Source organism: Triturus cristatus, chromosome 5_2 (assembly GCF_964204655.1).
Source record: "Triturus cristatus chromosome 5_2, aTriCri1.1, whole genome shotgun sequence".
Classification (NCBI taxonomy): domain Eukaryota; kingdom Metazoa; phylum Chordata; class Amphibia; order Caudata; family Salamandridae; genus Triturus; species Triturus cristatus.
In genome coordinates, this window is record NC_140588.1 from 73,950,545 (window position 1) to 73,978,357 (window position 27,813).

The 27,813-nt window shown below is 42.3% G+C and overlaps 1 protein-coding gene across 4 annotated transcripts in view; it reads left to right on the forward strand.

Moving 5' to 3' along the window:
* Positions 1–27,813, forward strand: part of LOC146822680 (molybdenum cofactor sulfurase-like) — a 496,467-nt gene that overhangs the window by 220,104 nt on the left and 248,550 nt on the right. For 3 of the 4 annotated variants that reach the window (XM_085606870.1, XM_085606869.1, XM_085606868.1), the window contains exon 4: positions 13,699–14,337. The exons of the other annotated variant lie outside the window; for it this stretch is intronic. In XM_085606870.1, the coding sequence (XP_085462996.1) occupies positions 13,699–14,337 (639 nt within the window). The remainder of the gene's footprint in view (positions 1–13,698; positions 14,338–27,813) is intronic. 4 annotated transcript variants of the gene reach the window in all.

The following is a 27,813-nucleotide window of genomic DNA, read 5'->3' on the forward strand; positions in this document are numbered from 1 at the left end:
TAACACACACCAAACTAAAACCGAAATATCAACTCGGGACAGCTGCCCGAGTAGGGCAGCCAAAGAAAGGACGTGATTTAGAGCTATTGGTGTCGCAAGCAGGCACCGTGCTGAAACAAAGTGCGCGACCCGTGTTGTAAACATGAAAGCAAGTGTTGTGCTGAAGCATAAAGCGTGATGCCCATGTACATAAAAGTCATGCACGAGGCGGCCTGTGAAGCAGGCACCATGGTGATAACATATCACTGGCAGCAAATAAAAGAAATAGTCCCTAAAGGAACACATAAACATCTACAGCGTAAGTAAACTGTACTTGGCCGGAGCTCCTTGGCATAGAATGGAAATTATGTATCGGGAGCACCAACCAATCAGAAGCCAGGACAAAAGAGCAACACATGAGTGAACCAATGGCAATCAGCAGGCGGAATTCCACTCTGTACAGTGATTACAGCAGGTCTTCCAGCTAGCGCATGCGTGCTGACTAGGCTGGTCCTAAAACACATATGTTTCTGATACCCTGAGAAGGCACAGGAGAAAACTGATTCAATCCTTGACAGTGATATATTTCAGTATGAGGGAGAATGAAGGGGGCCATGCTTTGGAAAAAATAGCTATGAATCTGACAAACCTCCTGCCAGTGTGTTCTATTGGCAACTAGTCAGGAAAAGAGAGGTCTGGCTCTCATCAATAGATTCCTTAGATAAAGTAGAATTAGACGCCTGTAGTATACAGGTTAAAGGGACTAGCCAGTGCTACATTAAAGCAATGCTGATTGGCTACTAAAACAACAGCATCAAGGGATTCCAAACTGCACTTAGATTCATAATGTAGCTTTCATTGTTAGAGCAGGGGACTGGAACAGCTATATGTCACTATTCCTAAAGTGCCAAAACGTCTTGCTTCATCCTTGTTAGCAGGATTTGAATTCCTCAGCTGGCTTGCTTTTATTTTCGTGCGGAAGAACCAGGTTGTCTTTACAGGACTGACATACTTTTAATGTGACAGATACTTTATGTCTTAACAAGAGGAAGAGTATTTTTATTAACTACATTACTGTGAGATGTCACGAGCACATTTCTGTAAATGCTCAATGCATTTTAGGTGCATATTTATGATTTAGCCATTTCTGATTGCAGTTGCTCTGGCATTTTTTACTATTCTGTCCTGATGATGTCTCCATAAACTGTCTACAGGTGGCTATGGGCATGGTTGGGCAGGCCATCATGGCGGACGCAAGCTAGAGCGGCTCCGCCAGCCCAATACCAAATCTGTCATTCCACGAGGCAGCTGGGAACTCAAAACTCCTACTGTGGTCCCCCAGACTGGGCTCAAGAGGAGGCTACAGCGGCATGTCGACTTTGGCCTGCGTGACACTGCTGGAGGCCCGGGAGGACTGTGAGGAGGAGACCGGTGGTTGGGTGGCGGCAGTGTGGTACGCAGTGACGGGTGGATACTAAATCCAGCCCTCAGCTTTTCGTGACCACCTAGACAAATGGGCTGCACTGAATCGGGCTCGCAAACCACACTGGCTGATACCCTGTGTGGATTGTGGCAGCGGCAAGGAGAGCCTACAGAGACACAGCCACAATAGCGATGCCACTATCCCCAGGGACTCCCTTGGTGTCTGGCTGTTGCGGGACCCGTGGCTGCCGGTGAGTGAGCGCAGCTGCTCAGGATAGATCTGCCGTCTGCTGGGCCCCGGCCTCCGCGATCATTATGGAGTAAACAGTGGACATTTTGTCGGCGTCGAGTCTGGCCCCCCTCCTCCTGCACTCTCTCCCTGTGTGTCCTGGCCCTAAAAGGGGAGGCCTAGCAAAATAAAATGTGGGGCACAGATTACCTTCTAAATGTGTTGCCCTGTCGGCTGCCGGGCTCGAGTCTATGTTGGTGTGACGGTGATGCCCCCAGATGTTGTACTGACCACCAAGAGGCATTAGATGGTCGAGGCCTTAACGAGGCATGGCTGGGGAGCTTCCCCATTGGAGACGGAGGAGGCCCAGGGACACATGACGCAGTCTCCTCTAGAGCGCCCAGCCCTGGCAGCCATCAAACTGGGGATCGCATTGGAGCAGCTGGGATCTCTCAAGTGCTGTATTAGGCCACCAGGAGGCGCTGGTCGGCCTCAGTCCTCACGTCATGTAGAGAGGCCCTGCTGGATCACTGTGGACTCCTGCCCAGAAAAAGCCGATGGACAACGGCAGGGGGTGAGTGGCTGCACGCAGCCCAGAGACTGTGGCGGGAGTGCTGTGTTCCTATTGGATGTGCATTCTGGCTGACCAGTGCCTCTTGGTGCCTGTCAGGCAGGGGTTCTCCACGTAAATGCCATTGGTGCTGCATATTACCGCAACTAAGAGTAGAATAAGGCCACAGCTCGTTGATTGCTGGACTGCCGGGACTGAATAGCCGGGGGCGCTCTTCCTCCCTGGTCGCTGGTGGGTACCTATACGGGTGGTGTAATTATTCAATGCTATAACCCCTGACCATGAATAAAGATAAAGCAACCGGTGTGAACCCTAAACATAGCACCATTGACAAGTTCACTGGGGAAGTTGCTAAATCCACGGGATCGGAGGGTGACCCAGCTGTCCCTCCAGATAACTCCATACTTCTAGCCGCCATTACCCAGACAAGAATGGCTCTGAAGGCCCAGATAGGCTCGGTCAGATCAGAGATATCGCTGCTGCACCGGGATTTCAGGGGACACGTGGAGCGGATCACTGAGGCAGAGACGAGGGTCTAAGGGGTGGAGGATGCTGTTTCTGGGCTGCAGGCCAATGTCTCATCCCTGGAGAACATCACCAATGGCCTCGTCACCTGTGTGGAAGATGCAGAAGGAAGGGCTCACAGAAATAACCTTTGTTTTTTGGGGTTCCCGGGGAAGATAAAGAGTCTGAAAAATTCCTCTCAGAATGGCTGGCCTCGTAGATGCCGAAAGAGGTTCTATCCTCCTGTTTCATCATAAAACGTGCACATAAAGCCCTGCTGCAGGGGCCACCTCCTGGGGCACGGCCGCGGCCCATGATCACTCATATTCTCAATTACTACGACAGGGACTCAATCCTTAAACATGCCAGGATAAAGGGAGATCTCTTCTACGAATCCCAGAGAATTATGGTTTTCCCAGACTATACAGGAACGGTCATCCAGCAGCGCCAGTCGTTTCAGGTGGCTAAGGCATGGCTGTGCACGCTCAAAATCGAGTACTCACTCGAATTCCCGTCCCGACTGAGAGTCATATACAACACATGGACCCTCTTCTTTGATATGCTGGAGTCAGTCTTCAGTTGGACGGATGAGCGGATTTGGCCCAGGCCCCCCACTCCTCCTAGACAAGATTTGGATTCATCCTCCGGTGCACCCAACCACCGACAGAGACAGAAGAAGGACAAATAGCGGCATCGGTCCAGGTCCACGCGGCAATCCAAGGCCCAGGAGGGCGATTGAGATGAAGCTTTGACTGGGACTGCCTCTAAACAGTTGAAATGAACATACATTGAAACCTAAAGACCATGCATCAAGATAATTGTGTTCTGATCAGTTAGCCACCTGGTAATTACTCACAGGCTGTACTGCCTAGATGCACTCTGCCTTTGTTGTAGAGTTGCCATTATGGCATATGGGTGTTCGAGGATCCATTGGAGGTGCGTGTCTTTGATGCCCCCTTGGGGCTGTATGGGCGTCCCATCCGCAACAGATGCTTCAAGTTCTATGAGGTATTGGGGTGGGGGTGGGGGTAGGTCCGGGTAGAGGGACATTGGTTTTATGGTTTTTGTATCAGATGCTTAGACAGTGTAATACTAGATAGATGTCCTACTGTGGAATTCTATACAACACGACATCTTAACATGCATCAGTGTCGCTGCAGATAGATGAGGCCCCACTGGGACAGCTGTGCGTCATGAGCTGGAATGTTAGAGGGGTACTTAATAAAGTCAAGCGGGTCATGATACTTCGCCATGCAAAGCGTTCTGGAGCAGACGTTGTGATGCTACAGGAGAAACATCTTCTGCGCATCAGGGCACTGTGTCCCGCACGCTATGGCTATGATCAAGTGTACCACACAGGGTTCACTCAGGGCTCTAGGGTTGTCGCCATTCTCATACACCATTTTGTCCCATTCATACATACCTCCCAATTAAGTGACACGCATGGGAGATATATCATTGTCCATGGATCCAACAATGGCGAACACATAGCTATAGTCGGCATCTACGCCGCCCCACTATCTCAAACATTCATGGATTGCTTCATAAAGTTGTGGGCTTTTATACCCGAGTGTCTCGCAATCATGGGTGTGAACTGGAATGACACAATGCATGTCCATGTCCATAGGGGATGGCCCCCCAGGGCTAAAGAGAATACCACGGAGTCAAAACAACTAACTCCAGTGAACATGCTGGGCTGGGTAGATACATGGAGAGTGAAACATCCCCATGACACGGGCTACACATATCACTCTGCTGTATACAACACATCCTCCTAATTAGATTATCTATTCATACCTGGGTATCATATTTAGAGAATGACTGAAGCCAAGATCCTTCCCCGCAGCTTATCTGATCACGCCCCCATCACACTAATACTTGCAACTGGTTCGCACCAACGTCCATTCCCGTGGCGGTTAACCCCATTGCAACTTCACAACCGAAAATTCAGGGATCATATAAATGTAGCAATTACAGAGTACTTTATTCATAATGAAAATACCGTCTAATCGCCAGAGATACTATGGAAAGCCATGAAGCCACTATACGTGGGGTGGACATAAACTACACCGCTGCAGAGCGTAGGCACCGGCTGCAGGAGCTTCTGCAACTAGAAGCACAAATCCTGACACTAGAAAGTTGTTGCCGTGAGTGGGAATCTTCTATAGTGCGTAGGAATCTACGATTGGCTGAGCAACAATATCAGAGCACACGAATGGAAGAAGCCAACAAGCTTGGCTGTCATCCCAAAGCCGAATTTAGTGGGGAGATAAGTCTAGCAAATTACTATACAGATTAAGTAAACAGACTGTGACATCTGCCCCTCCGCCCCCAAATCAGGATGTAGAGGGAATGACCATCACGGACCTGATGGAGATTGCCAGTAGTTTTGCACAATTCTACAGTGTGCTCTACCAACTAAGAGAAGTGATTCAAGTATCTTTGATCGAAAGCTTCCTAGATGATATCCCACCGCATACTGTCCCGGGGGGATGCACAAGACTCCTTAGATACACAGATTACCCTAGAGGAGGTCACAGCACCTGTGACTGAGTTATGGACGGGTAAAGCACCTGGCCCTAACGGATACCCCAGCAAATTTTACAAAACATTTATAACTCAACTAGGCTCTCACCTCCTTAATACCGACCACGAATCGGTTGAGAATACGCGTCTCCCATCTGACAGGCGCCATGCAGAGATTGTGATTATCCCCAAACCGGACAGACCACCCCAACAACACTCCTCATATCGCCCAACAACCTTCCTAAACATTGAGGCCAAAATCCTAGCTAAAAGTCTCACGAATCGGCTGACACCATATATGCCGGATATTTTCCACCTCGATCAAGCCAGCTTTATGCCCAATCGCTCTACCCGTCATAACATCCGGCGAGCACATAATGCGATCACAGCTGTAGATCGATTAAATAGACCAGCAGCATTACTACTAGCTGATTCCATTAGCTGGACGTTTCTATTTACACTCCTGCCCCGCTACAAGTTTGGCCCACAGTTTATTAAATACATCAAACTTTTATAAACTGATTTGACTGCTACAATACGAGTTGCCAACTGCACCTCACCCCTATTTCCAGCGGGACGGGAAACACGGCAGGGATGCCCCCTATCCCCGCTACTTTTCTTCTGGCCTTCGAGCCACTGGCCAAATGGATAAGAAAAGACGCGCACATCCGGGGATTTTAATGGACAATAGACATATCTGATCGCAAACCTTATATGCGGATGATGTGCTCTTCTTCCTCACAGACCCATACAAAACCGGGCCCAGAATTTTGCAGATTATGCAGATTTTTTGTTAGAAGTCAGGCCTGTACCTGAATCCCCGAAAGTCCACAATATTTCCACTGAGAGGAACCCTGCGGCAAGGCAGGTGGGCAGAGAGCTTACAACTAGCTAAGGACGGTCTATTATATCTGGGTGTGTCCCTGTCCGAGTCTCCACAGCTCTCGCGCGATAGAAACCTAGGAACTGTTGTGGGAAAAGTACATTCCAGCATCAAGCTCTGCAAGGGACTACCCTTATCTTTTTATGGAAGATCTGCTATTTTCAAAATGGTCTCCTTGCCACAGCTGCTCTATCATCTACAGAACCACCCGTTCCCAATTCAGCCTTCCTGGTTGGGACATATTAATGCCTTGCTGGGACAAATCCTTTGGGGGGGGCGGCGCATCCCGAGTAGCGCTCCGTCCATGCTTTCAATCCATGTACTGTGGTGGCATTGTAGATGCAGACATGCAGGCCTATTACACTGCGTCACACCTGCAGGTGATTAACGATTGGCACTATGGACCTAGTGACAAGACAGCAGACGCAATAGAACAATGGACACTGAATTACCCGACTCTTACCTCCCATCTAAATGGTAATTCAAACCATTGCATGTTGTTACCCGCCACCAAGGTAGCTATTCTCTCTGGGCGACAATCCCTCTGACGAATGGGGTGGTGGAGCCGCCTTCCTCGTGACCCACCTCTCTGGCATACCCAGCTATTATCCCACCTGACAGGGCTTCAGGGGTTTCGCGAATGGGACTATATTGGCATATCGACCATTGACGATGTCTTCCAGGGTACTGTCCTGAAATCGTTTTAAGGACACATTTTCCCTACACAAATCTCAGTTTTACAAATACTTGCAGTTCCGACACTCTATCACCCCCCACACTGATAAAATCGTATCCATTCCAGAATTTAATCCTTTACAGGCCAAACTCCTCATTGGGAATCTGGGAGAGATTAAGATTTCCAAAATATATCAATCGCTCATCACACACAGCGCCACTAATCTTGAGAAACTTAAAGATGCTTGGCAAACAGACATGAGCCCTCTAGATTCCAACGATTGGACTGAAGCCCTTGAGTCCCCCAGAGGGGCGGCCAAATCCTCTCGACTGAGACTCATTCAATTTAAGTACCTACATAGGGCCTACTACACATGCTACAAATTATGGAGAGTAGATCTAATAGCATCTCCTACGTGCTTACGTGGCCAGAGTGACGAGGGATTCTTCATACATACAGTGTGGGAATGTACAGCGTTAGACAGGGGTACTGGCATGCCTAACTGAGGAACTTGAATAAAAACTACCTAGGTCCCCCAAACTGACTCTAACACTTATAACAGACACAATGGGCGGCAATAAATATAAGCAACATCTCCTCTGGTTGGGGCCTTGCCATTGCCAAATGGGATATCGCCCTAGCATGGAAACTAGATACACCCCCTACTGTTAGGGCCTGGTAGAATGGAATGGATTTGTGCATAGAGATCCCTGTCTTTCAGGCCCGTGGATGTCCACAGGAAACATCCCAAAATATGGCAGAGATGGGCAGATTACCAGGGGCTGGTCTTGCCGAGGCTAGAGACAGTGACAGATATAATTGACACTGAAATCAGATTGTATGGTGCACAGGAAAGACAAAGGCCTTGAAAGAAGGATGAATATAAGTATGGCATATATCTATCTTCTACATATACAAATTACTCTTATGATGGCATTGGATTTGTTTTGTTTGAAAGTTATGTTTGTAACTGACATTAGCATCAATACAATTGTGTACATTCTCAAAATAATGATGTAAACATGATCAAGATCTCAGTAATTGAACGTATGCTAAAAAATCTGTTATGAAAAAAACTGTCTACAGGTAAAAACAACATTGACCTATATACATATAAGGCAAAACCGAAGGGGATGATGGACGGAGTGTTGAACATTGCAAGCACTCACCCCCAGTCAACTGATCTGGGTTTAATCCATCATCATTATTCTTTAGCCCACACCGCCACCCCAGTTCAGACATGGCCCTATGCAAATTAGTCTGACCCTGTGCCACATGCGAACAGTCCAGCCCGAACTGCCAAGCCATGTCTACCCTGGACCGGAAACAAGCATCATGGGACCGGTTTCTGGCTAATCAGCCGTCATCAGCCAGGCTAGCTTGAATCCAGTTGCAAAGTGAGCAAGGGACCCACGTCTGGGCATACCCTGCCAACTAAGGGCGAACAAAGCAAAACCAAAGGGGATGATGGACGGAGTGTTGAACATTGCAAGCACTAACCCCCAGTCAACTGATCTGGGTTTAATCAATCATCATTCTTTAGCTCACTCCGCCACCCCAGTTCAGACATGTTCAGAGGCCACCCCAATCTTTAACATACATGAGGAACTGGGAGCGGGTTTTATATCTGATCAGATTGCGGTTGCGCCTCTACTACGTTGGCTGAGAATCTGGGCCCAACTCTCCCTAAATTTAAATCAACTGATCATCCAAGACTGTCTTACCTTAGAAAGGGCGTTAGACATTCCTTGAATGAAATACATTAAGGATCAGATGGAAATCCTTGGCTGCCCCGATTTATTCTTGAGTCCTATAGCATTGGGTAAACTGGCCATTAGAGACCTCAAGCAGCAGTTTTTAGACTTTAGACAGACGAAAAGGATTAAGGGAGGAGAACGATTTGAAAAAACCTATGGTGAGAAGATTTGTCACATTGAGCTCAGGCCAACAGATGCAACCAGATCTATCTTATATAAATAAACCTTATCATCTTTTTGTTCTGACAAGATTTAGACAGAATATGGTTCCTTGGCTACTAGCCTTCCCTAGAGTTTACTTTAAGGAGGGCACATTAAATCCCTGACCCTGTGACAACTTCTCAGATCAAGATACTCTTCATATAACATTTTTCTGTGCCTATTACAATCTATTGCACAGAAAGTTTATCCTCCCTTTGCTTAGAGGTTGCAATTTTGTACAAGTTAGGCTGGCGTTGGTCTATTTACAAACGCTAGAGTCACCTATGGTCTGCTTTGGGGTAGCCAGTTTCCTAACGGGGGCGATTAGACATAGGAATAGGCTCCCCTTGAGTCAGCCTGCGGATATGGGGCCATATGTAGGTAGGCAAATTGCAATCGCAAATGCTGAAATTCGCCGAATTTCAGCGTTTGCGATCGCAATTTGGGCAATCTGCTATGTAGGAAACAACAACCCACATGCAAAATAAGGAATCGCAAAATTTGCGATTCCTTATTTTGCAAATGCATTTAAGGAATCCCAAATTGCGATTCCTTAAATGCAATGTAGGAAGCACCCAAGTTGTGCTATTTTAGCTTAACCTCTTCAGTGCCCATGACGAGCTGGACTCGTCATGGGCCGCGGTTGCGCTGTGCCCATGACGAGTCCAGCTCGTCATGAACCCCGCCCGCTAATGTAACGGCCGGCACAAGGCGGGGAAAGGGCGTGGCACTGAAGGGGTTAAGGAATCGCAAATTACCACCAACTTCAGGTTGGTGGTAATTTGCGATTTCTTTTAATAATGCAGTTTTTTGCATTATTCAAAGTGCCATGTGGCGCACATACATGCCCTTAGGGCATGTATGTGTGCCACATGTGCACCCATGCTCATTTCAGGGGTGCAACAGGGTGTCCTATTGAAACCCTTGCAACCTTGAAATTGCATTCTCAATTTGCGATTCTCTAATTGAGAATCGCAAATTGAGAATGTCTTCCCATTCATTCCTATAGGCCTTTTAGCCCATAGGAATGAATGGCAAGGTATTCCTTATTTGCGATTCTCAATTAGAGAATCGCAAATAAGGAATAGGTGGGATTCGCAAATTATTCTGCTAATCCTACCTACATTGCGTTTTGCAATTCTCTAATTGCGATTCCCTAAAAATTGCAATTAGAGAATCGCAAAACACACTCTACCTACATATGGCCCCATGGTTCCTAATCATGTTATGTAAAAAAAAATTTAAAGAACATATTTTTCTTTTTCTGTATGTTGCAGCCTTATCTAATATGAATTCTTCTTATTTTAATTGTAAATACGAGCAAGTGTATGTTGGGAAAATTTTATTTTTTACTCCCAGGTCTAATTATGTCATGGTGGGCTGATGTCTTATTTAGGTATTCTTTTTTCTCGTCATGGTTTTTATGATGTGTGTTCTATTTTGTATGAATTGTCACATTATACAATGGTGTGTATTTTATTTTGTTGTTCCCCAAGGGGGCTGCAGACCATGAATTTCGTGTTGAGTAGAATTTTATGATGATTTTAAATTGTTTTATGGTTTTATTGTCTACTTATTTATTTCATATGTTTGTTTTATGGTTGTTAAAACGGTGGGATCTTAACTGATTATGGATTATATATCCATGTATTATAATGTTTGCCTTTGACTTTGACTGCTTGATCAAGGTTAAGAGCATTTTTATTATCCCCACAAATGGGTGACCAGCTATATGATGATATTTAAAAACTTAGTCACTAAACATTGGTCTCACAAATTATGTGTTTTTCACATTAATTATAAATGAAATTATTGTTTTCCCCTACCAGAAGAGACAGCATTTTTTGAGTTTTAAAAGACATATACCCAAAGTGGAGTTTGTATTTCAAAAACAAAAAATCAATATCAAAGACACACTGAGATGGGGACATCAGTTGTTTCTTCATCCAAAGGAACGCCATATTGTGCTTGGCAGTCCCAGATTAAGAAACAAAAGGGCTGGCATGAACATCAAAATACTAGGGGTACCATAAGTGGCATCACACATCTTTTGACCTTGAGTACACCATTGGAAGTTACAGTAAATGACCTGCAATCTTCCCAGAAAGGGATATCCATGGGTTGACACCACAATAATTGACATTGCTGAAGTTCCACAATAACTGTGTGATTTATATAACAACATAGACAAAGGTCTGTTTTAGATATCACCTATATTACGGTGTTAACATTGTCTTTGAAAATGGTGGGATATGATACTTACTCTGATTTATAGTGAACATATTAAGAAAGTGAGGCTGCCCTCTTCTAGAGAGGCTCAAGGGGGTTTCCCCTAAAACATTTAACAGAATAGGGCCATACATTTTAAAGCACTATTTTCACATGCATTTGCTAAAGAGCCATAGGAATAGGCTTTGGAATGGAACTCATTAAATATTCATGTTCTTTCATGGTGTCCCAGGAGTTGACCTCATTTTATTTGAAACTATGCCCTTGATGGACCATATGTCAAAAGGTATCTCCACAGTACACATTCCATCATGTTGGTATAAGTGCCCCTCATGTGCCATTGGTGCCCATTATACCAAAACTCACATACCAGTGCCAGAATATGTCCTTAGCGCCATCCATATGCCACTGGTGACCCATTTCTTAACAATGACCTCTAGTATGCCAGGACCAGCATTCCCTTAAGGCAAGGATTAACTATAGTATGTTAGTACCAGTACTTTACCATGGGTGCCCCTTATGCCAAAACTCACATACAAATGCCAGTACGTGAATGTGTCCTTAATGACACCCATATGCCATGGTTGTCCCTTTAGTTAAAAATTATCTCTAGTATGCCAGGACCAACATTACCTTATGACAAGAATTACCTCCAATGTTTCAGCAACAACTTACTTCCACAGTATCCCCTAATGGCAAGAATTACCTCTAGTATGCCAGCACCCATATCTTGCCACTGGCATGCCTGTCATGCTACAAATTGCCTCTAATATGCCAGTGCCCAAAAATGTTCATGGATTCCTCATTAAGCCAAGACTAACCTTCAGTATGCCTTGGGCCAACAGCATACCTGCAAGCATAACACCACATTCTTCCTCATGTTCACTCGCATCCAATCACTCACATTCACATTCTTACTTTAGATCTTGTCCATTTGCAATCATATGCACTCGTTCATTCTTACTTACTCTTTGCTCATCCTTACTCTCACTCACTCATTTGCACTCTCACTCATTCTTACTCTGAATTACTCTTACTTACTCACACTCACTTATACTCTCATTCCTTCCTTCTAAATCTCTCTTGCTTTTTCTAGCTCTAACTCTCCGTTATTCATTCACACTTACTCACATTCATTCTTACTTTCACTCACACATACTTTCTCTCTTACACTAATTGTAGTCACTCTTATTCTCACTCATTCTCGTATACTTTGGCTCACTCAATTTCACTCACAGTTACACTCACTCGCTCTCACTCACTTTCAACACTCTCTTTCACTGTTTCTTGATTATTATTTCTGCCTCATTCACTCTCACTCAGTTTGTATTAATCTGACTCTCATTTACTGACTTGCACCCACTGACATTTAATTATGCTCAATCTCACTCATTATCTGACACTGACTCTTACTCACTTTGACTCACACACATATGCTCACACAGACACACAGTCTGTCTCACACTATATTTGACTCACGAGCACACACACAACATATCTTTAAATGTATTTTTCTCCCTCCACTGCCTGTAAAAGTCTTGTTCCACCTCCCGGTGCTCCATTTTTTAATTACACTAATAGTGAACAACAAACTTATATTGTCTATTATTGTACTTAAAAAAATACATTACACATGGAGAATGGGGCCCCAAGGCCTATACAAACAAGCTGCCCCTGTGTCCTCGACACTGATTTTGAGGCTAACTATCGCAAAAGAAGTGCTGGGGGCACAAAGGGCAAGGCAGGGCTCTCAGCTTCAACCTCAAAATGAAATCCTTGATGGCTGACCTTCTGAAGCCTGTTGTTCTGTGGCAGTAGTCCAACAGTGGCAGAGTTTCTTATGGCAGAGCCGGTTGAGGCTTTGCGATAAGAAACTCAACAGCCCCCCATCTCTATATGAGGTGGTAGAAGCTGAAAGGTGGGTGGATGTCTTACTTTCTGATTATTGCCAAATGCCCTGTAAGCTCTTACTTTTTAAAGACCAGTGGTAATTAGTAATCTTATTTAGTTAAGATTTCAAAATCGTATATTATCGTATAACGTTTGAAAACCTTTCACAATATATAAGAGAGCTTATCGCTCCATGAATTGACCCCAGCATATTTTAATGTGTTTCCATATTTAAAAAAATCATTTATTATCTCCTGATTACAAATATTCATTCAAAAATCAAGGCAAGGAGACCATAAGTAGGTTTAATTTAGATACATCAAACTTTAGGATACCGTACTTTGCATCATAATCCAATGCTTTTGACCCACACATCTGAGAAAAAATAGATTTTCTCTTGTAAACCAAGGCTACATTACCGTCCTTTTTGTTTGCATTCATGACACACACTTTTAAAATTATCCCCTATGGGCACCAGAGTCTATAGATCTGAGGGGCCCACTGCATCTCATTTCTATATGAGGTAGTTCTTATGTGATGAAATTGAATTACATGATCAAAAAAGGATCATTATTTCCATAGTTTTAATATTTAGGAAAATGTTTTTGTTTTGAAGGGAATTCCTAGATGAAAAGCTATATCTGTACATCCTACTCAAATTCCTACATGTGTCTAAGCTTCTTTTACCTGAACTTGATTATTGATTGTATGGGCATGAGTGTGCTCCTTCATACAGTATGTAGAATGGAGAGATACAGCCAATATTTTTAATGATATGGAGACAAGTCTTATTTCACCAATATCTAAACAATCAATATTGAATTCTTTTAGGATCCTGCAACATTTCAATACCACTGCGGATGACTACACTGTAATCTTCACATCTGGAAGCACAGCTGCCATTAAGCTAGTCGCAGAATCTTTCCCTTGGACATCTCCAGACTCCAGTCAACCCGGCAGTTGCTTTAGCTACCTCACTGACAATCATACTTCTGTTGTGGGCATGAGGATGATCGCAGCAGCCAAAAAGGTGTCTATAGTTGCTGTGAGGCCAGAGGAGATGCAGTTTTTGGAGACGTCCCAGACACCATCTGAACAACCATTTAGTCCAACATCGCATCTTTTCTGCTATCCAGCACAGAGCAATTATACAGGCACAAAATACCCTCTTACTTGGATAGAGAAGATAAAGAATGGGAACCTGAGGCCCAGCTTGCCTGGGAGTTGGTATGTGCTACTGGATGCTGCATCATATGTGAGCACGTCTCCTTTGGATTTATCGACCTACCAAGCAGACTTTGTTCCTGTTTCGTTTTACAAAATATTTGGCTTCCCTACTGGCTTAGGAGCACTATTGGTATCAAACAAGATTGCACCGTTTCTGCAGAAAACATTTTTTGGCGGTGGAACTGTTGCTGCATACCTTGCAGATGAAGGATTGTGCTTCCTCAAAGATTCAATTTCTGACAGGTAAAGACTTGTTTTTGTAGATAAAAATGTGTGAATTATAGTTGCAGGTATATGGAAAAGATGTCTCAAATAAGTAGGCAGTGTACACCCATTAATTCAAAACAATATTTTTGTATTCACTCTACCAAGCTTCTTTCACCCACCCCTCTTGGCTCAACAATCCTGGGAATGATATTCAAAAATAATCCAAGAACTCCTATATGTTTGAACTGTTGTGGCAATTGCCAACAGCCACATTTTAACATAGGCTCTCCTTCTTTTTCTGAAGGGCACTGCAGATAATGTATATAAATCAGCAGAATTGCGAAAGCAGAAGGGAGACCAAAATGCATAATTTTAGAATGTAACTGTTCTTCTCCATTCTATTGTGCCAAAATGGTGTAGAGATCCAAACGTGTATTTACCTTTTGTGAACAAAGACGATTATCACTGACATAATATTATATTGCTAAGCCCCTACTAAAACAGTATCATTCCAGTGAGTCTGAAAAGTTTTGTGATTATTCAGTGGCTATCAGGTGTGCCTAAACTTCATTAAGGAAATTAATAATCTGATCAATGTCTAAAGCTAACACTGTATCGACCAATGAACATTCAGAATCTTGTATTTGACTGTTTTAGAGTGTATAAATGAATTCTTCTGTTGCCATTGTTTCAGACATTAAGTCTGGAAATGTGAGAGCAGAGTAAGCAAGCAGTCAGGTGATATATTTAACAACAAAGATGTTATGAACTTAATACTGCTACTGCTCTGTCAAGATTTAGGCATGTTTGTCCTAATTATGGCTGTTGGACAATGTTAAGATAAAAATGAGTAGAGAAACTGTAGCACAGTTGGGAAGGGGAAAGCTAATTAAATTCTTTGGAGGCAAGGTTAAAAGACAGGAATAAAAGGACCCACTGTGATGTTTGAAGCAGGTTAAAGATTTAAAGAGGTGACCACTCTCTCTGTCACCCCTTTCATCTACATTAGCTAAGCCATTACAATAGTGTATAAAGGATATTTTGTGATCAAGCTCTTGATCTTCATTGTGTCATGACTTTGTGAATATACTTCCTAACATTATTCAATAATTGGTAAGAGTTCATTTTTTTGCTTATTGATTTCGGGCTTGAGGATGTCCCAACTATAAGTATGACAGGCCCATAACCACCATTTGTGAAGAGACTGTTTTTCTACATTCTTTCAGTTACACAGCAGTGTCTTAGAGGTAGTCCCAGTAGAAGGTTCATCAGAAGATAACCATTCCTCCTCAGGTAAAGGACTGGTCAATTTCCACCTACTTTCTTAACTCCACATGGATTATTGTTATAGAGATGTTTTACTATATTCATGCTATGTCTTTTAGAGTCGCGTGGGTTCACGCGACTCATGTATTCTCTTTGCCTGCATTCTGGATCGTTGTCATCCACTTGTGAAGATTCCTTACTAACGTCATTCCGGACGTTGGATTCTTCACGGTTGGATGGCTCCGGTCGTGGGTGCTTTGAACAAGAATAAACAACGCTTCCAACTTCACTTACCTCGTGTGTTATTTAACATCTTGGCGACGAGCGGGATTTCTTCCGGCACCCACCACCTTCTTCAAGCTATCTTCAAGAATTTCTACCGTGTTCCTCCGAGCAGCTGATCTCTTCTTCCTTCCACGTCAAATCATCTTCAAATCAAGAGACTCTGCTCCACATCGTCCCTCACGACTTCGCACTGCTCAAAGGTCGTATATACATTTGGTTTTTTTCCCTTTACTTTTCTGCATACGTCGGTTCGAACTCTTCCGGCTCCTCGCGCTGTGTCTGTTTCAATACTCCGCCTGCACGCACGTCTTACGTCAGGCCACGAAACAACTCCAACTCGTCACAGAAATCACGCACAGCTGTAACCATGGCCACAGCGTCAAGCGTCCATATTTGACCACAAGAAATGCTTTCCTGCCTACCGCGATAGACACGCTGGCACAAATGAAGCTGTCTTCTTCCTACAGCGATAGGCACGCTTACACTACAGCGATAGGCACGCTTACATAAACAAAGTGTTTTTTTGTCTGAAGGAAATGCTTCCAGCCTATGATAGGCACCTTTTTACAAATTAAGCTTTTTCTGTCTATTGTGTTGTGGCTCACTTGCTCTCAGTTTTCAGTCCTGCAGCTCAAATTTTTCAGCGATAGGCACGCTTTCATCTTTGCCTATTTCTGCAACATGGTCACCCTCAGTGCAGTTCAGTGCATATTGTATTCAGCGATCTGCACGCTCTTTACTTATTGAATCTTTATTGCGATTATTTTTTGCAATTGGTCAGTTTTATTTATTTATTTATTTATTTATTTTTCTTTTTCTGTTTCTATCATGGCTTCATCCCAACAATTCCAAACACCAGCTCCATTTTTACAGACTCCCGGCAAACCATCTTTGGCATGGCGCCATTGGCTAAAGGGTTTCGAAAACTATTTGGTTGCCATTGATGCGGTTAAATATCCTCCTGCTCGCAAGGTTGCCATTTTATATGGTTGTCTAGGAGTCGCAGCTCAACAGGTATTTGAGAATCTTCCACCTATTCCTTCTCCTTCAGATTCAGGTGATGGTTGGGACACATACCAAGAAGCCCTGAGTCGTTTGAAAAAACAATATGATGATGAACCCAGTATTGTTTTGGAGCGGCATAACTTCTTTAAGCGTAAGCAGAGTGTTGATGAAAGTGTGGAAGATTATATTGCTCAACTCAGAATTCTCGCTTCCACTTGTGATTTTGGTCAAAGTACAGATACTTCAATTAGAGACCAATTCATTTTTTCTTGTTCGTCTAAAAAAATACAAGAACGTTTATTAAGTTGCAAAAACCCCACTCTTGCTGAAATAGTGGTTATTGCTAAAGGTATTGAACGTGCAACAATATCTTCAAGGATTTTACAAGAGAGTCAAGCCGCTCAAGTCAGCGTACACACGGTTGATGGAGAGGCTCCATCTGCTTCATGCTCTGTGAATCTCGTCAGTAAGCCTTTTAGACAATCATCCAGGAAAATCACCATTTGTTATAGGTGTGGGTCAAGAAATCATCTGGGAAATTCTCCTAGTTGTCCTGCATCTGGGAAAAAATGTTCCTTGTGCAAAAAAATTGGTCATTTTCCATCTGTTTGTAGAGGCGGAAAAAGGTTCACCAGAGTGAATAACCTTGAACTTGATGAGAATCTGGAGTGGTGTTCCAATAGACTCAACGATGTTTCACTGTCTATTGAATGTGATTCTATTGATTGTTCTAAAATCAAGGGTCCATTGTGTGAATTAATTGTTGGTGCTATTCCTTTACAGGTCAAAGCTGACTCTGGTTCACCTATCACTATTTTGTCAGATATTACTTTTCATTCAAATTGGGGTAGTAGCGTGTCTCTTTTTGTATCTGACGTCAATCCCAAAGCTTACGGCGAAAAAGATATTGACATGTTGGGATACTTCCATTCTAAGATTGAATGCCTTGGAAGAAAAACTTTTACTAAGGTGTATGTCGCCCTCAAAGGCAGAAATATCTTGGGTTGGTTGGATCAAGCAAAAATGGGTCTAATGCTCAAACCCGGGTCAGATCAACCCATCACCTTGGGTGATATCCCGGATGATTATTACTCTAATCTTGAAGCTGAAAACATTCAGGTTTCTGAATTATCTGTCTCTACTCATAAAGTTGATCATATACTTGATCGTTTTCCAAACGTTTTTCAAAATAAAATTGGTACAGTTTTGGGTTTCAAGCATGAAATCCGTCTTAAACCCAATGCCCAACCAGTCGTTCATAAAGTCCGTTCACTCCCTTTGAGTGCGAGGGATGATTTAAAAAAAATGTTGAAAAATTTGTGTGATGAAGGGGTTATTACACCTTGTGATTCATCTGAATGGGTTTCTCCCATAGTTTTAGTCCGCAAAAAGTCTGGCGAGATCAGATTATGTGCTGACTTGCGCTCATTAAACAACAATATCATCATCGACTGTCATCCCTTACCCAAGATCCATGATCTACTCGCTAATCTGGGTGGGTCTAAGTTCTTTTCTCTTTTGGATCTTAAGTCAGCTTACCATCAAATTCCCTTGTCTCCAAAGTCTCAAGAATTAACAACTTTTGTCACACCATTTGGGGCCTACAAATATTTGAGGCTTCCCTTTGGCTTAGCTTCTGCTGCTAGCATTTTTCAGAAATTAATGGATAACCTTTTTTGTGACATTCCTGGGGTACAAGCTTATCAGGATGACATTTTGATTTTTGCCAACAATATTGCGGAACATGACATGATTCTCTCTAGAGTGTTAGAAGTTTTAGAGAAAACTGGGATGACAGTTAGGCATGATAAATGCAAATTTGCTGTTCAAGAATTGGACTATTTGGGTCATACACTTTCCCCTAATGGTATTAAGCCCAAGTTTTCCTTGATAAAAGCTATTAGGGATGCCGCCCCTCCCAAAGATAGGGATGCACTTCGTTCATTCCTTGGTCTGGCAGAGTACTATGCCAGATTCGTTCATGGCTATGCCCAAATTGTTGAACCTTTAAGGAATCTTTTGAGAAAGGGCGTGAAATTTGTTTGGTCACATGACCTACAAATAGTTTTTGAGCATGTCAAGAAACTCATTGAGGACTCACCAGCTCTTCATCCTTTTTCTGACGGTTCAAAATGTTTTATTACTGTAGATGCTAGTCTTACTGGCTTGGGGGCTGTCTTAGGACAATGGGTAGATGGTCTTGAACACACTGTTGCCTTTGCCTCTAGAACTCTTTCGCCAGCTGAGACTAGATACAGTACTATCGAAAGAGAGGCTTTAGCCTGTGTTTGGGCCATACAGAAATTTAAACCATATATTTGGGGTCGTGAGTTTGAAATTTACACGGATCACAAACCGCTCATGCACATGCTTTCAAGCAGCACCTCGAACAGAGCCTCTGCTAGGCTTGTTCGACTTCTTTCAAAACTTCATGAATTTCACTTTGTTATAAAACACATTTCTGGGGGAAAAAATTTCAGAGCGGATTGTCTTTCAAGAATGTCTTTGAAGGAAAATTCAGTTGTTGATGACGATGTTGAATGTGTTGTCGCTGCAATTGATGCTATTGCGGAATGTCCACCCATATCTGAGTCTGAGTGGAATTCAGCTTATAATGATGATGTCACACTTTCCAAGGTTAAGAGTTTTATTGTAAACAAATGGCCTGAGCGCAGAAATCTATCTCCAGATTTAAGAGCTTTTGCGAATGTTTCCGAAGAACTTTCTTTAGTCAACAACATGATTATGCGTCATGATTTGTTTGTTCCACCTGAATCTTTGCGAAATTCAATCATTCGTTCGGCCCATCAAGGACATCTTGGTATCGTCAAGACATGTCAACGCATCAAACAATTTTATTGGTGGCCTTCCATGGATGCACATGTCAAGAGAATGATTGACAATTGCACTCAATGTCTTCTTTCTGACAAACATTGGAAGACTCTTTCCACTCCGTTGCATCCTGTTCCTCTTCCGGTAGGCCCATGGGACAAAGTTGGTTTAGACTTTTCTGGACCTTATGATATTTTACCTAATGAAAACAAGTTTCTCATTGTCTTGATTGACTACTATACTAAATGGTTATACTATTCTTTTTGCAATGCAGCGTCAACTGATAATGCTATGAAATTTTTGCAAACAGTGTTTGATGTTGAAGGTTTTCCTAAAACCATCGTCACTGATAATGGTACACACTTTGTGTCACAAAAGATGTGTTCTTTTCTCAAGATTCATGACATTGCTCACTTTAAGGTTGCTTTATACTCGCCTTCTTCGAATGGTTTGGTGGAGAGGTGCAATCGGATAATTAAGGAGGGCATTCAGACTGCAATATCTTCTAGATTAGATCCTTTGTCTTTTGTACATGATAAGGTCTGGGCATATAACACCACACCACATTCCACCACTGGCATTGCGCCTTTTACGTTGCTTAGGAAAAGGAGAGTGCATACTCATCTCAATCCCACTTGGCTTCACAAAGATGATAGTGTTTCACTTAAGCCTGCTTTCATCCAAGAGCATGTTAAAGTAAAGCAAAATGCTATGAAAGCACGTTTTGATTCTGGCAAACACTCTGTAGATCAACCCTTGGAAAGGGGGGATTGGGTACTCATCAAAAATCCCAAAAGGATTCCAAAGGGGCAATCTAAGTTCTCTTCGCCTACATTAGTCATTCATGTTAGTAGAGGTTCCGCTCTCCTTGACAACAAAGGATGGTGGAACAAGAGAGCTCTGGTTAAGGTATCTCCCCTTCAAGCTGATGTTATTAGACAACATACCTGTTCAGAGTCAGATTCTGAACATTGTGACTGGTTTGATTTGACCTATGAGAAACCTACTTCTGTTGGTATTTCAGTATCATCTGGTACACAAATTGCTCAACCTGTTGTTACTGACAGTGATTCATTGTCTATACCTTCTTCAAGTTGTGTTTTGGAACCATCTGGGAGTCAACTGATTCAATCTGCTATCTCTGAACATTTGCCATTGTCTCCTGAGATTCAGCCCAGTGCCATGGGGGCTGGTGAATTTTCGGTGGCAACGGCAAAAAGATCATCACGTTTCAGAAGAATTTCGTGTAGATTGACAGACTATGTTTTGGAATAGTGTTATGCATTTTTATTCATTTATTTATTTTTATTGTTCCTCAAAGAGGGGAAGGTGTTATAGAGATGTTTTACTATATTCATGCTATGTCTTTTAGAGTCGCGTGGGTTCACGCGACTCATGTATTCTCTTTGCCTGCATTCTGGATCGTTGTCATCCACTTGTGAAGATTCCTTACTAACGTCATTCCGGACGTTGGATTCTTCACGGTTGGATGGCTCCGGTCGTGGGTGCTTTGAACAAGAATAAACAACGCTTCCAACTTCACTTACCTCGTGTGTTATTTAACAATTATTTATTGGCTGACATCCTTCTTGGCTAACTGGGTGAATGCCTGATGGCCTTTTACTATCCCGCAACAGTTTGGAATGGCTAATGCTTCTGAACACATTTAAAACACATTAGGGGCACTTTCCATACTTAATTCACACTGCCCATTCCTTGAGTAGAGTGAATATGTATCCATCTTTATTTTCAGCATTGCTGGTACTCATTTAATTATTCCACCAATGTATGCATTCTGTTGATGATCATCAACTAATTTAGGAACATTGACTAGATGGCTTGTTTGCTTCCACTCACATCCTGAAGGTCACTTCCCTTTTTAAAAGCCCATTCAATTTATGGCGGATCAAGCTCTACACCTTGCCAACCCTTGGAAGTTACTAGGAGGCCATTCTAGTAAGCATTAGTTCTGAAAAGGCTAGTAGGTCTTCATCTATGTGACTAACTCCTTGAAGAAGACTGGTAATTTTCCTTCCTCCCCATCTCACTTGTAGATTTCTCCTAATAAATTTAATTTGCCAACAGTTTAAAAAGTTTATGAAGGTGAGTTCAATAGAACTCCTAAAAATGTTATGGCAGCCATTGGTATCACTTTTTTCAATATTAACAACATTACGACATCAGCAACAAAGGTCTATATGTTTTCAGTGATGATTGAGGCCAATTATGGTATGAATTGCATACCTACTGCCTACTTCTTAGACTTGATTTGTAGATCTCAAACTACCTTTCCAATCTCTTGTACAGTAGCCGACAATCTTAGTTCACTTGGCAAATTGTCTTATTCTGTAATTCTGCTTCCAGCTATCTAACAAACAACTTTTGGACACTCAGAGTACAGCATCCTTATTTGTGAAGACATTTGATAGGCCTCCATCTGCTTCCCCAGCTCTTAGAGATGGCGAGTAAGCCTTGGTTTACTTCATCAATGGATGGTATGTTTGCATCCAATTTCTCAATCCAATGGCGATAACTGCAAGAATATCCTTCACATCAGCCTCAAGAAGATAGCTGCTAGGCATGAACTTCCTCTGGGACTCTGCTGTGATAATGTCTATGCATTTATTCACTTCTCCAAACCATTGATTATTACTTCTAGTTATTTATCTGAACTCCATGTGAAATCTGTCTAATTTGTATGCATTTTTGTGCAAAACAGTGAGACATAAGTGGGCCAGTATTGGTGTGTACAAGTACTCTCACATGTGTCACACATTTACTCAAAACTATTGGATTTGTAAACACTTGCTTATGTATAGCAAAGCACAGAGAATGGTAGTGGTGGAATACAGTGTAGCACATCAATTATAAAACAGTATCTTTCTGAGATTATTCTTTAGTCACATACCAGTGTTGGTGTCACTAAAGGTAATATGAAACACCCCGCTACCACGGATGAGACCCCATAGAAGTACCAAAGGACTCCTATACTTAGTTTAAACAACACAAATTTACCTCTGCACTCTTCAAGTTTATATAACACTACCGTTGTATAGTGTAGCCAGTTTATATATAAATGCCCATGTAGCAGCTCACAGGTAAGTAATCCAACAAGTCAATTCAAGCAAAAAAACATTTTTTAATTTACTGACAATATTCAATTTCTATTTGTGGTGACCTCATATTTAGCAACACAGTCCAGTATTGGTAACTTCTTCAAGGCTTAAATATAAAAGAAACAGCAGTCCAGATGATAGCGAACGCTCTCATGAATAAGGGAAGAACCCGTACCATGTATGGCAATATTTGGGGACATGTGTTTAGTGTCAACATCCAAGGGGTAGAAAAGTCATGCAGAAAGGATTCACTTGTATAAAGTGTCTTCCCGTATTAATCCTTCTAAACAGTCTTATTGGTAGACTTCGCTTGCAGTTTATCATATGGCGTCAAGGGCTGTGATATGTCCCCCTATTTCTGGCGCAACGCTCTGTATTCCAATCGTGGTATCTCCATCAAGTAAACCTCATGAGAGCGTTCGCTATCATCTGGACTGCCGTTTTTTGGATATTTAAGCCTTGAAGAAGTTACCAACGTAGAGGCTATATTAACAGGACCTCAGTGAAATTATAAATGAGAACAACACCGGTAACTGCTTGTTATTATACTTGGACTGTGTTGCTAAATATGGGGTCACCACAAATAGAAATGGAATATTGTCAGTAAATTAAAAAATGTTTTTTTGCTTGAATTGACTTGTTGGATTACTTACCTGTGAGCTGCTACATGGGCATTTATATATAGACTGGCTACACTATACAACGGTAGTGTTATATAAACTTGAAGAGTGCCGACGTAAATTTATGTTGTTTAAACTTGCTTATGTGTGTAGGTAAACAAATTATATCATAAGGCACAAAAAAGTTAATGCTTGGCAGTTCCAGACCATCAGTTATTTTTAGTGACGTTGGAGCAGCTCTGGCTTATATATTTGCAACTTTATTATTTGACTTCCACAGTAAAACTGTTCAATATTGATATGATTCAGGAATACATCTGTTGTCTTTATATGAACTCTGTCAATCAAAAATTGCATGCCTACCATTTTTGACATATTTTCCTTGATTAATCGTATAAGACCTACTGCTTCTGCTAAAACTTTTTCATAGGCATTATAGCAAGCCTACAGGCTTGAATAGTAACACACACATAGGGTCTCTACATAGAAGGACCACATACACTTAGGCAGATCTAATCACAAAACTAATTCAAGTCGCAGACTCAAATCTTTTATAATGGCCAACCCTAACAATGTATGAAAATTGTTTATGTGAGGGGATTCCCAGGAGAGGCCACTTTCAATTTGTCTAGACATTAGACCTTATTTGGATCTCTTCGGGTTACTTTGTCACAAGCGTGACGGATATCCCATCAACCGAAATATAAATCCCATTATATACTAAGGGATTTAAATTTCGGAGGACGGGATATCCATCACCATTGTGATGGAGTAACTCGTCCGGCGAGATCTAAATCAGGCCAATAGCTTTTCAATGGTAGAGAGTTCGAGCTCCAGCTTGTGATTTCAAGGCTATGACCCTACCTGCCTAGAAAGGAATTTGTTCTACGAGCAAAGAAAACATAATGTGCATCACATTGCTTTGATGCAGCTGCAAGCTCTGGTTTAAACTTTTGCTTTTCTTCCCTTCTCTTAGGGTACTGTCACAGCTCGTCAGCTTCCCTATCCCCATACCATTAATGCACCCCACACACTTCCCTGCCATGCCCTTATTAAAGAAATGTGGAAGTAGACTCCTTAAGCCATGCAGTCATGCTTGCTGTTCTGGCAGTCTTTTTTTATGGTCACCAGTCAGGGGAAGTGGTGAGCTCTCCCATCTTTCTAAGGGATTTCCCAACTGCAGGGTGTATGTGATGAGGTCTGGCTTCTCTCCTTGGGCAAGGAACGCCAATATTATGACAGAGGGCACCAAGGACACATAAAGGTAGTTGCACTTGTGCCAATGACAATATTGTTGCAGCCATGTCAAAGGGCTACAACTTCATTGTGTGCAGTCACTATAAGGATTTGGTTTTGGCAATGACTATCCCAACCTGACAGGGGTTGGCAGTGGCTCTGTGCTTTCCCCTTATCTTTCTTGGCCACTTCACTTTGCTCTCTGCCTGTGCAGGGTTTTAAGATGAGATATGAAGAGTTCTGCTATTTTTAAAGCTACCACTCGATGTAACAGGCATTGGTAAATACATTAGGTTTCACCTATATGGTTAATAATAAGCTGTTTTTGTTGTAAGTTGTAGCTTGCTGTGTGGTTGTACAATATAAGTTACAGAAAGTCTGTTAAAGTGTTATGACTGGTTTATGTAGAAAAAGGCAATATATTTTAGGGTTATTAGTGGTATTAGTGGTATAGTGAGGTAAGTAATAGCAAAAGTTTGAAAAACGAAAGTAAAGAGGTAAATAATAGAATTGATACATGTAATAGAAACATTATGTGTTTAGTGGAGATTTGACAACTGTTGGGTCCCACCTACTGCACCATTCAAATCATGCCCCTAATGCCTGCAAGATAACTGCATTTGTGACTGCCTGCTTAACAGTGAAATATAGCAATATTTGGTGTTTAGAGAAGTTATGACAACCTTTGGCCCCAGTGCCACTGCACCTGCTGCACCATTCTAATTATGACCCTATTGCATATGAGATAACTGCAAATGTGTCTGCCTGTTTAGAAGTAAAATACTGCAATATTTGCTGTTTAGAGGAGTTTTGACAACTTTTGGCACCAGTACCACTGCACCTGCAGCACCATTGAAATCATGCCCCAAGTGTCTGCTAGAAAACTGCACTTGTGACTGTCTTGTTTAGCAATAATCTGTTTTAGTGGGGTCCCTAGAGCTTTTGGCCCCAGTGCCACTGTAAATGCTATACCATTCAAATAAAGTCCCTTTTAACTGCAAGGTAACTGCAATTGTGACTGCCTGTTTAGGAATAAAATATTGCTATGTTTAGTGTTTAGTGGAGTGCCTGGAACATTTAGTCCGGGTGCCCTGATAACTTTCCAGCCCGGTGCTACTGCCCCTGCTTCACCATTCAAATAATGATCCTGTAGCCTGCAAGATAACTGCACTTTTGACTGCCTGTTTAGTAGTAAAATATAGCAATAATTAGAGTTTAGTGGAGTTATGACAAATTTTCGCCCCGGTGCCTCTAAACCTGCTGCACCATTTAAATCAAACACGTTCCAACTGCAAGGTAACTGCAATTGTGATTGCCTGTATAGCAGGAAAATATAGCAATATTAGGTGTTCAGAGAAGTTCTGACTACTTTGGGACCCGGTGCCACTGCACCTGCTGCACCATTGGAATATTGACCCTGTTGTCTTCAAGGTAACTGCACTTGTGACTGCATATTTAGTAGTACAATATAGACATTTTAGGTGTTTAGTGGGGTTGCCTAGAGCTTTTGGTCCTGGTGTCACTGCACCTGCTGCACTTTTAAAATCATGACCCTGTTGTCTGCAATGTAACTGTACTTGTGACTGCCTGTTTAGTTTTAAATTTGAGCAATAATCTGGGTTTAGTGAGGGTCCCTAGAGATTTTGGCCTAAGTGCCACTGCACTTGCTGGACAATTCAAATCAAAGCTCTTTTAACTTCAATGTAACTGAAATTGTGACATAAACATAGCAATATTAGGTTTTTACAGGAGTTCTAACTACTTTTTGGCCCAGTATCACTGCACTTGCTGCACCATTCAAATCATGACCCTTTTGCCTGCAAGGTTACTGCTCTTGTGACTGTCTGTTTAGTAGTAACATATAGGAGTTTTAGGTGTTTTGTGGGGTGCTTAGAGCTTTTGGTACTGGTATCACTGCACCATTGAAATCATGCTCTAATTGTCTGCAAGGTAACTGCACTTGTGACTGTTTAGTTTTATATTCTAGCAATATTCTGGGTTTATTGGGGTCCCTAGAGCGTTTACCCTTGGTGCCACTGTACCTGCTGTACCATTCAAATCAAGTTCCTTTTAACTGCAAGGTAACTGCACTTGTGGTTGCCTGTTCAGGAAAACAATACAGCAATATTAGATGCTTAGTGGGGTGCCTGGAGCTTTTGGTCCCAGTGCCACTGCAGCTGCTGCACTATTGAAATCATGACTCTAATGCTTGCTAGATAAACTGCCTGTCTAACTGTACAATTTAGCAATATTAGGTGTTCACAGGCGATCTGACAACTTTTGGGCCCAGTGCCACTGCACCAACTGCACCATTTAAACCATGACCCTCCTGCCTGAAGGATAAGTGCACTTGACTGCCTGTTTAGCAGTAAAATATAGCAATATTTGGTGTTTAGTGGAGTTATCACAGCTTTTGGTCTCGGTGTCACTGCACCTGCTGCACTATTGAAATCATAACCCTAGCGCTTGCTAGATAACAGCACTATTGATTGCCTGTTTAGTTGTAAAATATAGCAATATTAGGTGTTTAGAGGCGTTTGGATAACTTTTGGACCTGGTGCTACAGCACCTGCTGCACCATTCAAATAATAACTCTGTTGTCTGCAAGGTAATTGCACTAGTGACTGCCTATTTAGTAGTAAAATATAGCAATTTTAGATGTTTAGTGGGGTGCCTAGAGCTTTCGGTCCTGGTGTCCCTGCATCTGCTGCAGCATTGAAATCATGACCCTGTTGTCTGCAAGGTAACTGCATTTGTGAATGCCTATTTAATTTTACATTTAAGCAATAATCTTGGTTTAGTGGGTCCCTAGAGCTTTTGTCTCTGGTGCCCCTGCATCTGCTGCACAATCAAAATCAAGCCCTTTTTACCTGCAAGCTAACTGCCTGTTTAGTAGTCAAATATAGCAATATTATGTGTTTAGAGAAGTTATGACAACTTTTGGGCCCAGTGCTACTGCACCTGCTGCACCATTCAAATCATGACTCTGTTGTATGCAAGGTAATTGCACTTGAGGCTGCCTATTTAGTAGTAACATATAGCAGAGATCTTATATATTTCATTTTTTAAATGCAATGTTTATCACAACATTTAGAATTTGAACAAATAAATTAAGTTGAAAAAACTCAATCCAATAATGTCTACAAAGTGCA